The sequence below is a fragment of the Saimiri boliviensis genome, chromosome 6 (assembly GCF_048565385.1).
Source record: "Saimiri boliviensis isolate mSaiBol1 chromosome 6, mSaiBol1.pri, whole genome shotgun sequence".
NCBI lineage: Eukaryota > Metazoa > Chordata > Mammalia > Primates > Cebidae > Saimiri > Saimiri boliviensis.
This window is the reverse complement of record NC_133454.1, coordinates 127,826,731-127,842,463: the sequence shown is the minus strand read 5'-3', so window position 1 is coordinate 127,842,463 and position 15,733 is coordinate 127,826,731. Positions and strand designations below refer to the sequence as shown.

The following is a 15,733-nucleotide window of genomic DNA, read 5'->3' as shown; positions in this document are numbered from 1 at the left end:
TCACAGCATGTCATGAACTGTGTCTAAACACCTGCAGCATTTGCAAGCAGATCACTGTCACACTGGAAGCACCAACTCCCACACCGAGGGCATTTCTGACCATGACAGAAGCTTTAACCCAGAAACTAGTGCTTCTGTCATGATCAGAAGTAAAGGGATACAATGTATGTCTCATGATAATCATTTTCTTTATAGGTTGGCTATAATTAAAACTATAACCAACTATCCTTCACCTGGATCGCCTCTGGGATTCTGGCGTGAATGCAATGTGCTTTTCCTCCCATATATCTTCCTCATCAGAGCCACCATCATCAAACTGCTGTATTCTTTCCTTACAACATGCTTCAAACAAGGCAATATTTCCCTAAATAAAAATGAGAGAAAAAAAAACAAGACAAATTTAAAATCAAGTTATCTTCTCCCAAATATTACCAATGTAAATTGCATTTTTTCACTGCTTTACAAAATGGCTCCTATCACATACACCAAAATAAAACATAAACACCTAACGTCGTTTCTGTGTCCATTACAAGAATTCCCCTAAAAAAAGACTCAGTTCAAAACTAGCAAAAAGCAGCACAGACCATAACCTTTCTCATCTCATCAAAGCTTCACCGTAAACCCAGGAGCCTCCCCTGTCCTGGGGATGCAGTCCCAGGTCCTAGCAGGAAAAGCAACTCGTCTGCTTTCACGAGTCCAGCTGAGCAGCGACGACGTTCAATGGCTCAAATCAGCAGTTCCTACCTTACCCCATCAGCAAAGAAGCCAGTGGTCTCTCATGCTAGTCAACATAAAATCAAAACTGTGCCCACTCAGATGACGTAACTGTTCTGGTGTTTCCACAGTAATGAGAGGCTTGCCCTGATCCAGTCCACATTTCTCTCCTGGCAATACAAGGGAGTCAAAGGCAGTGGGTGGTGTCAAACTGCAGCCTTTTCTTTGAAGTCAAGTGTCTACACTGCAATCGTAAGTGACACTGGTTTTATTAGCCTCATCATGTCATAAACGAGGGCTGCAAAATCACACGCCCACGGGTGCCAGGCAGGTCACGGGAGCGAGTGAAGTACGAAACACCAGTTGAGGATTTGGGCTCTAGAGCACAGGGGTCCCAGCATGTGGCATCCACACATGGACTCACCCATTTTTCAACCTCTCATGTGCCACACCGCTCACAACAGAGAGTTTATACTTACACTTTCATTTGTATTGAGAGTAAAGTTGATGTCTGATACTCGATCAAAAGAAACACTGTTAAAAAAAAAAATAGAAGTGTAGGAAGCATTAATTACCTATCGGCTCATAGAAACCGTATTTATGTAAATTTCCAAATTTAAAATATTTATACTATCATCAAAATCTCTATAAATAAAAAACAAATGGAAACAACCTTCTTATATTAAATGCTGCCACCTCCTTTGGTATTAAGACATTTATGTAGGACAGGAGGGCTGGGATGGAAGCCTTTTGAGACATAAAGCCTTTGGGACACCCTCAAATCCTTCCTATAAACGGTTTTTAACATCCATGGTAACAACTGTGGTTCCATGGGCCATACTAACATAACCAAGAAAAAGGTTATTTGCAAAGAACCAAGTCAAAATATGAAGTATACAAAAGCTATCCAACACTGAGCTTTCTCGAGGGATAGTCAAAGTGATACACAAAATACACAGACACCCACGAAATCTTACACTATAACAAGTTATCATCTAGAAAAGCAAGCAGGGAGTAAAATAATTCATTGTCTATTAAACATAATTTTGAGGAGGAGGGGCTATCATATGAGTCTTAAAAGATTTGTTCTACTCATTAGTACAAGCATCCAAAACAGACTGTAAAGAAATTATGGATTCCTAACTAGTAAGGCAAAGTAAGAGTCCAGGCATGTAACTGTCGAGACATCAAACAGGGACCTGCAGGGTCTGGTGTGAGGTGGTTGATCCTAGCCTAGGTAGAATGCTCCTGGGGTATGGACAGAACATGCTGTGTTCTTACTCTTTCTGGGTTAAAATGAGCCAATTCTCAAGGCAGATGACAGCCTTCAACTCCTGCTGTTTACAGAGGCATCTCCATTCCATTGTGCCCATACGGCATGTTGATGGCACACTCAAAAACGTGCTATAAAAATATTTTAACTTCTCACATACTGCAAACTGCAATTTGTGATAAACAACAGCCTCCACTGGCTGTGGTTCAACAAATTATTGAGGATTTACTGCTTCCAAAGACCACAGCAGATACGGGTGTCTATGGCATAATCACATCTCCTGTGAGAGTAATCATTCAATATTCAAATACCAGCTGCCTTCATTTTTTTTTTCTTAAAATCTGTTGTCAATGAGCAGTAATAACTATCTCAAAATATCTTGTTTATAAATCTCTTCTATCCCAAAGTCAGATGCTAGACCATTTATTTTCATTTCTGTTAAGCACCTACACATTTTCTATTCATTAATTCTGTACAGTATCAGTTCTCATTTCTGTGCTTCTTACCCTGATGGCAGAATGAGTGCTTGGTGTCTGGCTCTTGCAAAAAACCCAAATCTACCTTATGATGAGCTGCTTAAAGACTAGAATACACGTAGGGCAGAGCTCTTCCTGCCAATTTGGTCACCTGCTGGAACGTGATGCCCCAGTTAACTAACAGCACAGGGATTCATAACTTTATTATTATTGTTGTTGTTGTTACTGTTATTATTACTGTTATCATTATTATTATTATTATTGAGACACCTATGCTGCCCATGGTGGAGTACAGTGGCACGATCCTGGCTCACTGCAACCTCCGCCTCCCAAGTTCAAGTGATTCTCCCACCTCAGCCTCCTCAGAAGCTCCGACCACAAGCACACACCATCAAGCCTGGCTATTATTTTTGTAATTTTAATAGAGATGGGGTTTTGCCACATTGGCCAGGCCAGTCTCAAACTCCCGACCTCAAGTGATCTACCCACCTCGGCCTCCTAAAATGCTGGGATTACAGGTATGAGCCACTGCGTCTGGCTGGAATTAATGATGCCTGGCCAGGATTAATGACGTTAGATAATACTATTTAATATTAATAGCTAGACTTAAGAACAGTGACTTGAATTCTTAAAAGCACAATTTAATAAATATAGGCTTCTATGAAACAGGTCAAACCCTAAAGGTGAATGCTTCTTCCCTTGGGAGTTATTATATTATTATTACTTTTTAAAAGACCGTGTCTTGTTCTGTTGCCATGGGTAGAGTGCAGTGACACAGTATCTTGGCGCATTACAACCTCCGCCTCGTGGGTTCAAACAATTTTCCTGCTGAGCTCAGCCTCCCAAGTAGCTGGGATTACAGGTGCCCACCACCACAACCGGCTAATTTTTTATATTTTTGGTAGGGATGGGGTTTTCACCATGTTGGCTAGGCTGGTCCTGATCTCAAGTGATCTGCCTGCCTAAGCCTCCCAAAGTGCTGAGATTACATGTGTGAGCCACCACACCCAGCCACTGGAGTGTTATTTTAAGCTCTAACTATCCAGTCTCAGGGCCAATCTGCTAGAACTAGAGGACCACCAAGGAGAGAGCAGATTCCTCCCACTCATGAATGCTCAAGATTAAGAATCCCACAGAATGACACACACATCTACCAAGAGCAAGAGGGTGAAAGAGCAAGAGTGGAAACAGGCAAACATACTCACTTGCCAATGTCATCTTGATCTGCAAACTTCTCATCGTTGAAGCCGAACTGGTCAATAAAATTGGACGTCATTTGTTGCATCTGATAATCAGAAAAGGCCTGGCAACCCCAGGACCAGTGACAGTGATATAATGATTCTAATGACATTCTACATACTATATGCCCATTTGTGTTCCAGAAATCATCTTATTTACATAGCCATAGGGCTTTAAAAATTGGTGTGTTTTTCTAAAAGAAAAATCAAATAATTTCAGACACAATTTGCCAAGAAAGTAAACGTTTGAAATTTGGTCTACAAATCATTCTAATGCACATGTCACTGTAATAAACATTATGTGACCACTCTGTCCTCTGCTGTGAATTATCTTTAGAGAGAGGTTTGGATTGGGCCTAGTTTGAAGTGATCACATGACATGGAACAGTCTGAAATTATAAGGTGTATCAGTCACCTCTGGACACAACCAACTTTATCGTAAGATCCAACAATTGGTGACCACCTCCTCCCTCCTTGACCCCTCCTCCACCCCCAATCTACTACAGTGAAATCACACCAGAGTAAAAATGACTGATGAACACAAGCATAATCCTACAAATAAAATGTTCAGGGACATTTCGTTTCTTTAAAAAAAACTTAAGTCTCAGAGTCTGGAAAGAATATAAAATGAAAATAATTTCCACCCTACCTACCTTAAGAAGAGGACAATCATTTAATATTTATCCAAAATCACTCTGAAAAGTCTCTAACACTACAAGACCCACAGAGGAGCCAGTTCTGTTTCCTTATGCCAAAACTAGAGAGTAACGACTTGCTTGGGTTTTTAGTTAAAAAAATCGGGGGGGGGGGGGGGTGTTACAATGAATCCCAGGAAAATGTTAATGTTCTAATTTAAAACAAGCAGGCCCAAGGAAGCAAGTAAAATCAGCAAGTATGTTCTTATGTATTAATGAGAAGGAGTAAAGAATATATGAAGATAAACTAATGCCACTTCCTCATTCTAACCCAAGCAATTAAGTATGGTGACCAGAGCTGTACACAGATGAGACTGCTGTTTTCTACGGGTTAGCCCATAAGGCGGAGGGGCAGCAAAACTGAAGGCATGACTCCTGCTGGCACTTGCTGGGAAGGAGGCAGCTATCACTGAGTTAAACCACCTTCTCCTTGGTCCCACATACGGGCAGAGCCTACCGATTCCACCTTGCAGACATACACTGCAGAAATGTCTCTACCAGTAATTCCTGATTACTCATTCTGGTGGCAGGGAATTATGGCATGGATAATTATTGCAGATAATTAAAAAATAAACCTTGTATTAGGCTTTGGAAGGTATCTCTACTGCTTTGGTCTGAAAAAAAAAAAAGCTCTATGTGTCTAGTTTGACTAGACAGAGAGAACCCAAAACCTCCCTTGTCTCTCACCCAAGACAACGGCACACGCACTGCCCCTCTGCACACTCCCACCTCCATGCTATCCCCTTTCTTGCCCCCAGAGGTGATACTAGATGAGCACAAGGGGGTGGGGGCAGTAAGCGGCTGGCTGTGGAATGGCCACTTAGTAAGGCATGGAGTGGGAGCCAAGGCTGAGCATGGGGCTCTGGCTGAAAGCAAACGGTAGGGACAAGTCCTGGGCTGCTGGGCTGAGTTCTGGACCTATGAATGAACAGTATGACAGCCAGCATTAATATTCATGACATCAAAAAGAAATCAGCTCCTCTGAATTGCAGCTTTATCTTTTATGAGACAAAACAGATGCTCAGTACTTAAAGATCTGGTAAAGAACCATGACGTTATTCTGTTGGGTAAGCAGCATGAACCGTGCTCCGAGTTTACCTACAGATCAGAAATTTGCTCATGTGAAGGAAAAGGTCCCTCCCAATTTTTTTTTTCCCCTAAAAAAAAAAAAAAAAAAGTTTTTTAAGAGACAGGGTCCTATGTTGCCCAGGTTGGACTCCAACTCCTAGACTCAAGCAATCCTCCTACCTCAGCCTCCAGAATAGCCAGACTACAGGTGCATGCCATCACAGTCAGTTCCTTCAAAATTTTTATACCTCTAGTGATCCTAATGTGATTCTCCTGGGTGTAAAGGGAAAGAAATATTCCCCAAAGTGTTGTTATATTTTAAATGTTTGAAAAATAAAATGCAAATACGAATGTATACACAAATACATGTACATACAGAATATACATACAGACATATATTTATCTATTCATCCATTTGGAGAGACATATAACAACTGACAGACGCTAGTAACTTCCATGCAATAATGCACAGAAAAAAGAAAAATGATCAAACGTAATCCTTATTAGTTCTAAGTCTATTACAGCTTCTAACAAAGAACTTCACATTTCAAATCTCATTTTTGCTAGTAAAGCTACCAAAGCTTACAAACATGTGTAAGTGAAGACTGTTATTGCATTCTATTTAAAGGTATATAAAAAGTGCTTTGAACTCTGAAAAATCTCAATCTGGAAAGCACCACATGGCTGTATAATTATTTTTAAAAAGCACACTTTCCCAGTACTGTCATCCTGGCCAAAGTCAGATACTGTTCAAGTCACTGAGAAGTGAGCCAGCCACTTTATTAAGCAAATCTCTTCATAGTAATGCCACCCAGGCAACAGAACTACTGGTCATCTAAATGTGGCCTGACTGCCTATCAGCAAGCCAGCATGGAATGTGACGTAGTGGGAGATGGTGAGATCAGTGCTTCTGAGCCCACATGCGGCAGTCAGTCTGAATTCTCCAGATACTCCATGGTGGCCTCACCCTCCAAACCTCTAAGGCAGAATTAGGGAGGTGCAGAGTCAAATACTAGACTTCAGAAGAACAGACGAGGATAAAGACAGAAACAAACAGTCAGGGTACAAATGCCTGGAGGCACACCCCACTGGTGACGTGGCTCGGTTACCTGGTTAAATGATCTGTCCCAAGTTCTCTACATTCGGGGACTTTATCAACATGATGCCCAACTTCAAACGTGAATGAGAAATTTGAGTCTACAAACTAATATTCTGATATCAGCGGAGGCTATGACGAAACTCTAATAAATTAACCTAGATTTTTTTGCATTCTCAAAATTTTAAGAAGTGCTTTGGAGAATATTTATTTTCAAAATAATACATGATTGGTTTAAACATGCAAAGAAAAATGTACTGGAAGACTGTCAATCAAAAAAGAATAATTATTCTTCCTACTTTGAAAGGTTCATATGAAGTGGGTAAATTCTGAAAGACTAAGCTTTGGTGAGGGTGGTTGGTAAGTCAGTTTTCTGCTGCTTCGTAAGCATGAGCTGTCAGTCAAACAAACAAAATAATTAAGAAAACTCTCCCCAGAACAGGTTATGACCCTGGATACAGATACAGTTGAGAAATAAAAGACTCCACTTTCCAAATGTCTAAATTTAATCAAATTTAGATCAAATCAATAGCCCAAATTTATAAGTTTATTATTATTATTACTATTAGGGTATTTTTTTTCTTAAAGCTGTATTTCAATAGGTACAAAGTTACCTTGATAATTTACATTTGGTATCATCAAGCTTCATTCTAGGGGTAGACCAATGGACAACACTCAGGTTCATGGCCAACTGGGTGAACTATTTCAGTACTCTACAGGTGCTTCAGTGGAGGGAGAGCCCACTGTCAAGGTGCTTCCTGAGGCAACACCAGAGCGCTCTGGGTAAAGGGCTGCTTGTAGGCATGAGGCTCACAGTGAGCCATGGTGCAGCCTAACAGCAAGATCAGGCAGGAGGAGGAGGCTGTGAGGGCTGCTCTGGAAGGCACTGTTGCTCAACAGTGCCCCCTATGGACTGGCTACTTCCTGGCCCTAACCTCCAGAAATTGGCTGCCAAAGGGCAGAAGTGTCAAGAATCAACACAGAAGCCAGCTAAGTGCTGAAACACTACTTCAGACCTATGTGGGAAAGATAAACACTAAACTGCCTAAGTATTAAAATCAAAAAACTGCTTAGCTCAACCAATACTGAAATATGACAGGTGTAAGACCTGGAAGCCAAAAGACAGGGCCAGCTTAAGCATGGGAAGCTTCATCTAAGACAGGCTTAGAGACTAAAAAAAAAAAGAAGTCAGTTAACATTCAGTGCTGGGTGGGGGAAGGTGTCCTTGTTAATTCTACTGCTACACCAAAGCAACATGGAAGCCAAGACATTCTGGTCCTGGCTAAGGACAGCTTCTCCATATGAAAAGCTGACAGCCTGCAAAAGGGCTTCTATTTTTAGTTCCCATACCTAGTAGAAAGTGAAATCATTTGTCACTTCTCCAAGAACCAACAATGGATGATAAATCAGTACATTTAATATTCATATCCAGGCTTTCCCTCACAAAGATTAGAAGCTGAAAATAAATGGAGACGATACATTCAGGGGCACGTAGATAGGGGTTGCACTGAATTACTTCAACTAAAACTTTACTTTAGATGTAACTATAATGGATCTTATATCAGGGGTATTGGTGAAAGTTTGCTATTACTTACATTTTAAACGTCTTATTTCTATTATTCTTACCTGCAGACCTCTACTACACAAATCTTTAAGCAACAACTCACCTATTGTAAAAGTCTGCATAACAAGCACGTGTGAGATGCCTTCTTAACTATTCAGTTCATTCAAATCTTCTGAAAATGTACTTGACGCATCACTATTACAGGTATGAACAATCCCTTGAAACATAATCAACGTAAGTCTACCTCTCATGTACCCAGCACTTCCTATTTTAAATGCTTTGGCCCAACTAATAAGTAACCCCAAATCACATTCTAATACATAATCTGACTCTGAAGCTGATTCATAAAAGGCAACTAAACTAAGTATTTCAAATAAAAACAAAAAGCAAAGCTTTAGGCGTGACTCACTTGCTGCAAAGAAGAATCCTGTGAGAAACCCGTTTCTTTAAAGTCAATTTCATCATCACTGGATGAATGAATATGGCAGGTTGTAACCTATATGCATAAAAATGTAAAAGACTATTTAACATAGAAAGGTTTTGGACATTTGTATCAGCATTTTAATGGAAAAATCACATTTACTTTTTTTCTGAATGTGTAACAGAAAAAACAAAAGTCACAGTTAAGCTGCCAAACCCACTCAATGCATCAAGGGCACCCTTCCTTCCCTCGGGCCAGGCTGTTCCCTCCTGCTTATCCCCCTCCTCTCTACTCACATCGCCAGAAAATAGAACCAGAGCTCAGTTACTCCATTTAAATGATTTTGACAATCACCTCCAATTAAATGTTTACAAAAGGAAAGAAACAAGTAATGGCACAGATAAAACACAAAAACTTTCTATGTACCGGCCTGCAGGGTAACCCTGCAATCCCCAGGGATTACCAGTGTGCCACTCAAAAGGTCAGGTTTAAATATAACCATTTCATTTTAAATTCTTGGACTTCCTGCCCACACTAAGAAAATCACTGTCCAATAGCACTAAATGTGATTTGAGTCAGTAACTCCCCACTCACGAAAAGACCCCAAATCATCTACCCCTGAAAATGTGCCCCCTGCCCCCAGAACTTACAACCAACTTTGAGTAATTAAGCAAAAACACAAACATGAACTGCTCACCAATTCATGGTTAAGTGATTTTTATTAATTCACAAAGGTCACACAATATTGGGAAGAAGCATTAACAATTAGAAATCAAGATAAACAAATAATTAAGTACAGCACTAATAATAGTAATTGCTATATGGCAAGGGATAAACATAAACAGTTTATAAAATTCTAGAAAGAAGTATTATATTTCTGTGGGTAACTTAAACTGTATTCTCTGAGTTGTTTATCATGTACTTTTCACAGAAGTGTTTTTGGGCAGAGAATGTCATCTTAGGGAAGACATGAGCTGCTGCTTCCTGTTAACTCTTGAAACTGTACCTAACTGGCCTGGTCTGTTTTGCGAAGTTGTTCCAATATTTGTTCGAGAAACCCACGGAATTCAAATAGGTCTGTATAGGGTATGGCTTGTAAAATTCTGAGCAAATCACTGCCTGAATAAGATGAATCTCCCTTCTCTTTCCCTAACCATCTTTGGTAAAGCCACTAAACATGGATGAAATTAAGCTCTAATTAACCCCACTGTTTCCAATTATTTCACTCTACAGCCTCCCAAAGGTTTAGATAAAGCACTCCCATTCTGTTTGTGAATCTGGCCTGATGAAATCAAAGGTAGATTCTGTGATCAATGAAGGACACCTGCTTGAGTCAAGAGTGGCTTTAGTGAGTTACTGGGGAAAGATGCGGGCATGCAGATGTTCCAGGAAAGCCTTGCCAGAGTGCAGAGGAAGGGTGGGAATACTGCGTGGTCATGACAGCTGGCATCTCACAGGACGACTATGTTCAAGAGCAGGCCAAGGGGCTGTACTGCAGTGGACTCGAGGAGCTTCGGGCCTTGTGGCTGGCAAGCCAGCACACACATCATGCTGAGGCCAGCGTGTTTTAGGGGTGCAACCCCATGGTGGGGCACAAAAATAGAAGGCCATGCAAAGAATTGAACAAAAGAAGACAAAAAAGAGTTGGCCACTCTTAGCCAAGTCTTGCTGTCTAAGTTAAAATAAGATTCAATGTATCCCCACTCATAATTTTGCTTTTTCCTTAAAAAATAAGGTTTTTAACACTCTTTAAAGATGGGATAGAAACTAACTTTTATTGAACAACTACTATGTGCCAGACATTGTGATCTTCCCTTTGTATGTTCTACTTAAACTGGATCCTCAAAGCAATACTAGAAGATATTTAAAAATGCTTTTTGTCCAAAATACAACTAGTTTTAGCAAGTTATTATTAACACAATGCACACACATCTTCACAATTACATTAATGGAGATGTAAGTCCGATTGATTGTATCCACACCATCTGAGTCTGAAACCATTATTAGTAAAATGAGCTAAAAAGATTATTTCTCCATCGGGGAAACTTGCTCATCAGAATCTCACCAGTTCATTACTCAAATGTATACAAAACTGAGCTCCTGATCTACACTTCCAAACACGCTCCTTTTGAGGCAGCTCCAGCTCAGTAAATGCTACCTCCACTGTTCTTCTTCTTCAGCTAAAAACCTTGGTCACCTTGTTTCCTCTGTCCCACCAACCATGTCCACTCCACCTTCAAAACGGTGCCTGAAACCCCTCTCCAGTCCCATCGCCCCTCAGCAAGTCTGTTATCAGCTCCACAGTGCAAGCCAGCACCCCCTCGCCTGGACTACTGTTATGTTTGGCAGTTTCTCAGTCTCCCTCGTCCTAGCTCTTGCCCCACTGAGCAGTCTGTTCTCAACCCAACAGCCATAGCCATCTTTTAAAAATATACATCACAGTATGGCACTTTTTAGTTCAAAACCTAATGACTTCTCATCTTGTAAGATAAAAAAACCACCTGCTCACCATGGACTAAAAAGCTGTACAAAATCTGGCTGTTCAGTGCCTCTCTGGCCTCAAGTCTTTCTGTTCTCTCATTTGCTTACTGTTACTTCCACACGGGGCAACATCCCAGTCCCTGCACACACTGGGAACAATGCAAATTTGAGCCCTCTGCATTTCACCCTTCCCTCCTCCCTCAACAAACGCACCTTCTCAGTGAGATTTTCCTTGACACCGGATTTTAAACTGCACACCTGCCCCAAACACTCCCTCCCTCCCTCCCATGTGTTGGCTCCTTAGCACTTAGCATTTGAAACATGCACAGTCATGCACTGTTTCACAACAGGGATACATTCTGACAAAGGCAATTCTGTCATCATGTGAACATCACAGAGTTCACATATACAACCCTACATGGTAGAGCCTACTGCAGGCCTGGGTTATCTGGTACAGCCAACTGCTCCTAGGCTACACACCTGCACAGTACTGCACTGAATACCGAGGCAACTGGAGCACGACGGTTATTTGTGTATCTAGACACAGAAAATGTGTCATCAAATAAGAGTATTCTAATCTTACGGGACCACTGTTATATGTATAGTCTATTGTTGACCGAAATGCTATGCAGTGCATGACTGTATGTGACACATACTGTGTGTGCACAAGATTTGTTTATCCATCTCCATTGAAGCAGAAATTTTTGCCAACTTTGTCTAGGACTGTATCTTCAGTGTCTGGCACATTGTAGGCACTCAATATTTATTGAATTAATGAGTACTAATAATCACTGAGTAGAAACAAATACAGCAAAAAGCACAAGTATATAACACTCTTGACAAGCTAGATGTATTCTAAGTAAAGTACACTCTTGTTGTAGTGCACAGTTTGAGATACTCTTTCACAATAAAATGTTTGTTTTGTTAACTGTTGTTACAGGAAAAAGCAAACTGGTGTTTTCTTTACTTTGGCTGATTAGGCTGCCAAGGGAAATCAGAAGTGTGAAGTCACTGTTAAACTCTGAGGCCCGTATCAGTGACTAGTGGGAGCTAGAGACTTAATCCTTGATCCTTAAAGTATGGACCCACCGAGGACTCCCAGCATCAACATAACCTAGTCAGAAACACCCACTCTCAGGTGATGAATACAGGCACACATTCAGATTATTCTGTATCTCTTCTTCTAACACTACCTTGTCAATGATAGGGAAGAAGCATCAACACTTTCAAATACGTTTTCCCCCTTGGAGAGCAAGGCAAAAAATGAAACAAACTCAATTTTTCAAAGTCAGTATAAAAACATGTCCCCTGTTCTCTAAATTCACTCTACCTAAATCCTTGCCAATTTTTACACTTTGGGGACTTAGTCAAAACACAGAGGTCTTTGGATGTAATTAAAACACCAACTTTTGCTCATCATAAACTCCAAACATAAAAACATAGGGTGTATATGAATCTGCTGTGTACATATTTGGGTATGATGGAGCCAAAAGATTAAAGCACTTCAAGTATCTTAGAGAGAATTAAATGTTACAGAAGTGATAGGAGCCTGGGGCCGGACACAGCTTATCCAAAAGAAGTGAGCAAGTCCTCAGGCGTACAGCCAACAGGACGGGTAAGTGTTCAGTGTACAAATGAATGTATCCTTGCTGTAAACAAAAACATAACAGGTCAGGTTAACAATGTACTGACTTCAGCATGTGGCGCTGAACTGGACTGACTCCACTTCTATGAATATGCCTGAAATGATTTCCAGAGATAGCCAGGCTATACTCAAATCAACTAAGTCAAGGCAGTGTATCTGATCTTATCTATTTGAGAAAGGGAGCAGGAAATCAGCAAGCTACCACTAAACTACCAATTCCAGTGACAAATGTGTTAAGAAGGCAAGTGTTACTACCACATTTCAAGCATGGACACTCTTTTTCTATGTCACTTTTGAAAGGGTAAGGCCCCCTCTATTTACCAAGTCGTGTTCATAATAATATTTATAATTGCATTATTTTTCCTGAAACATGGTACCCAACCCCACTGAGATAATAGCTTGAAAACATTCTGGACAGGTAAACAAACAGCCTGGAGGATACAGTTAAAATCTCCTTGGTGCCTGGACCTACTATATAAGCATATTAAACACTGGGAATAGCTGTAGCCCTCACAATACTATAAAGCAAAACTCCCTATTAGAAGGACTAAATGGAAGTGGTATTTGAGAAAGGGCTTGGGAACAAAGAATTGAAGAAGTCTTGAGATCCACTTGAAAGTCTCAGTAGACAGCAAAATGGTGGAGTGGAGCTAACTCTAGAGGGGATATAGGCAATACTAAAGGACTCTATACATCTAACCACTTTTGCTATACAAGCCAATTTTGTTTGACTCTAGATTACGTAGTCCAAGCATGACGGCAGAAAAGTACAGCAAGCAAAGAAGAACTGAGACACAATTTAAGTGACAGATGGTGCCCAAAATAACTTTTTCCAACAGTCTACCAGGGGCTGAATGCTTTATTTTTTGCCGCATGACCACCTCCATATATGTAGTAACACTGACGCACAATCACACAGCAGATCTGCTGACAGCATAATAAAGCAAGTGAGCATTATCTGAATTGTAATGAAGTCCTTCTTTACTACAGAACTGCTCACAAAAGCAATATGCTCGAGTTACCGAAGATAAAAAAGCCTGTTTAAAAGTCTGGTAACAAGTTTAATTGGACATTTTTGACTTCTACCTTTTAAGCCAATTGAAGGATAATTTTAAAAGAAATTTCCCAAACAAAATCAGAATATTCCTAAATACTCCTTTATAAGTAAGAAACAAGACAATAATTCCCTTAAAAGAGACTACACTGTCTACAAAGGAATCAACATGGGAGGCTCTCAAATTAAGTGATTTGATTTAACCATATGAGAGAGGACAATTGCATTCTACAAAAAAACCCCCGATTATCTGGAACACTAAAGTTAAATGATATTCCGGGTATCTATCTACAATGGGTAAAATATTAAAAATGACTTAACCCTTCCTTGATGTCCCGGGCCCGTCAATACTAATGTCATTTTCACTACTGGGCTGTAATACACAGAGACACTAGGGCTATTAAGCCTTAGGTGTATTTTAATTAAATGGCCCCACAAAGTCCCCTTTTAACAGTTATCTCAACTTCATAATTCTTCCAACTCTTAATATTTCCTAATTTTATCATTATAGCCAGCTTAAAAAGCATCGGTCAGGAGTCTGGAAAAGGATGACCATGTTTTTAAGCAATCGACAAAGCAGGAAGCACAGCAGTGACACAGAAGGACCAAGTGGCTGTTCTCTGGCTTTCAGAGACTCTTCCTTCTTGTTTCAGACTGCCAGATCATTGAATTGCTAACAGTCAAGGTGTTACTACATATTAGAAATTCAAGACTGCCACTGCTAAATCTGAAAGATAGAATTAAATGCCAGACACAAACACTTCAATGTTGAGTCACGTGCTGCTTCTAAGCCAAGGCCACTCCTCGACTAACTGCTGGCGTGTGCTTGTAAAAGGAAATGCTTCCCCCATTCTTTAAAAACAGGAACAAAGCAATACTTACCTTAAAACTTAATGCGTTAAAAAAAAAAAATACATTCCAAAGTCCAATATAATTTAAAAAAAAATTATCAATGCCATTATTCCCTGGCTAAAAGTACCAATTCTGGTAAAAAATTTTAAAGCTGGGCTTTCAAAGTCATCCACAAAATTTCCCCCCATTGAGAATGATCTAAAACGAAGGTATACTCAACTCAGTAATATTAGAAAAATATCCAAATGAATCCGATTTCCTAAGCACCCAGGGTTATTTGTGGCATGTGGCCACAAACCCAGCAGAATGAAAGGAAGCGAGAGGCCGTTCTGCTGAGGCGCTTAGGCAGCAGGGCATGGAGGGAAATGGGCACTAAGGAGGGTGTGAAGCAGAAATCAGTGGCTTTTCAATACCTTTCTGTCATCCCAGGCAGGTAATTAGGAGTGGACTAGACAAATGGACAAGAATATTGTGAATGCTGACCTCTCTTCCTGGTAAAGAGGTAAGAACTCATCCTTGGCTCACAGTCACTAAGGCAAATGGAATATCTTTTACATCTTTCTGAATAAATGGGTAAAGGCTAAGAGTACTGAAAAAATAAAAATGTAACCTTGTAAAACCTACTAGATCTACCGTGTTCCTCTTGTTAGTTTCTCCTAAGGAGCTTGTGCAGAACGTCTCCCATCGTTCCCTGACTTCATCGGGAAGATCTTCAGAGTGAGAAAAGCAAAAAAGTATTATCACCACAATGACCTCCACAGAAACAAATAAAGTAAACAGGTAATATAAAAGTGGGCCTACTCACCTGGTTCATCAGTGGTGAGCAGGCCCTATCAGCTGAGAAACTGGGTGACAGCCAGCCCAGTGCTCTTAGAGAAATGGAATTATTAAACCTTGCATAGCCCAAATCCTTTGAACTTTCAGGAACCAGAATCCCCTGCCCAATGGTATAGGCTTGATTAGGCCAAGAGCCTTAAGGTAGCTCTGTGAACTTAACAAGTTTCTAAAAATGTTCTGGCAGAAGCTTAACCTGGAAAGTGTGTTTCCAACGAGCTTTTCTGAGAACAGTGGTAGGTGTTTAAGGAGGTGTCAGGCATCGGGGGCAGGAGGGAATCTTTCCATGGTCAAGTTAAGTTTAGAAAATGCTGGGAATGAC

The 15,733-nt window shown here is 40.5% G+C and overlaps 1 protein-coding gene across 18 annotated transcripts in view; it reads right to left on the bottom strand.

Moving 5' to 3' along the window:
- PPP6R3 (protein phosphatase 6 regulatory subunit 3) overlaps positions 1 to 15,733 on the bottom strand; it is a 154,272-nt gene that overhangs the window by 21,996 nt on the left and 116,543 nt on the right. For 11 of the 18 annotated variants that reach the window (XM_074401784.1, XM_074401791.1, XM_074401789.1 and 8 more), the window contains 5 exons: positions 15,202 to 15,287; positions 8,534 to 8,620; positions 3,669 to 3,766; positions 1,194 to 1,248; positions 234 to 364 (listed from right to left, as the gene is read on the bottom strand). In XM_074401784.1, coding sequence (XP_074257885.1) covers positions 234 to 364; positions 1,194 to 1,248; positions 3,669 to 3,766; positions 8,534 to 8,620; positions 15,202 to 15,287 — 457 coding nt within the window. The remainder of the gene's footprint in view (positions 1 to 233; positions 365 to 1,193; positions 1,249 to 3,668; positions 3,767 to 8,533; positions 8,621 to 15,201; positions 15,288 to 15,733) is intronic. The other 7 variants (XM_074401794.1, XM_074401795.1, XM_039470580.2 and 4 more) reach the window with 3 other exon arrangements.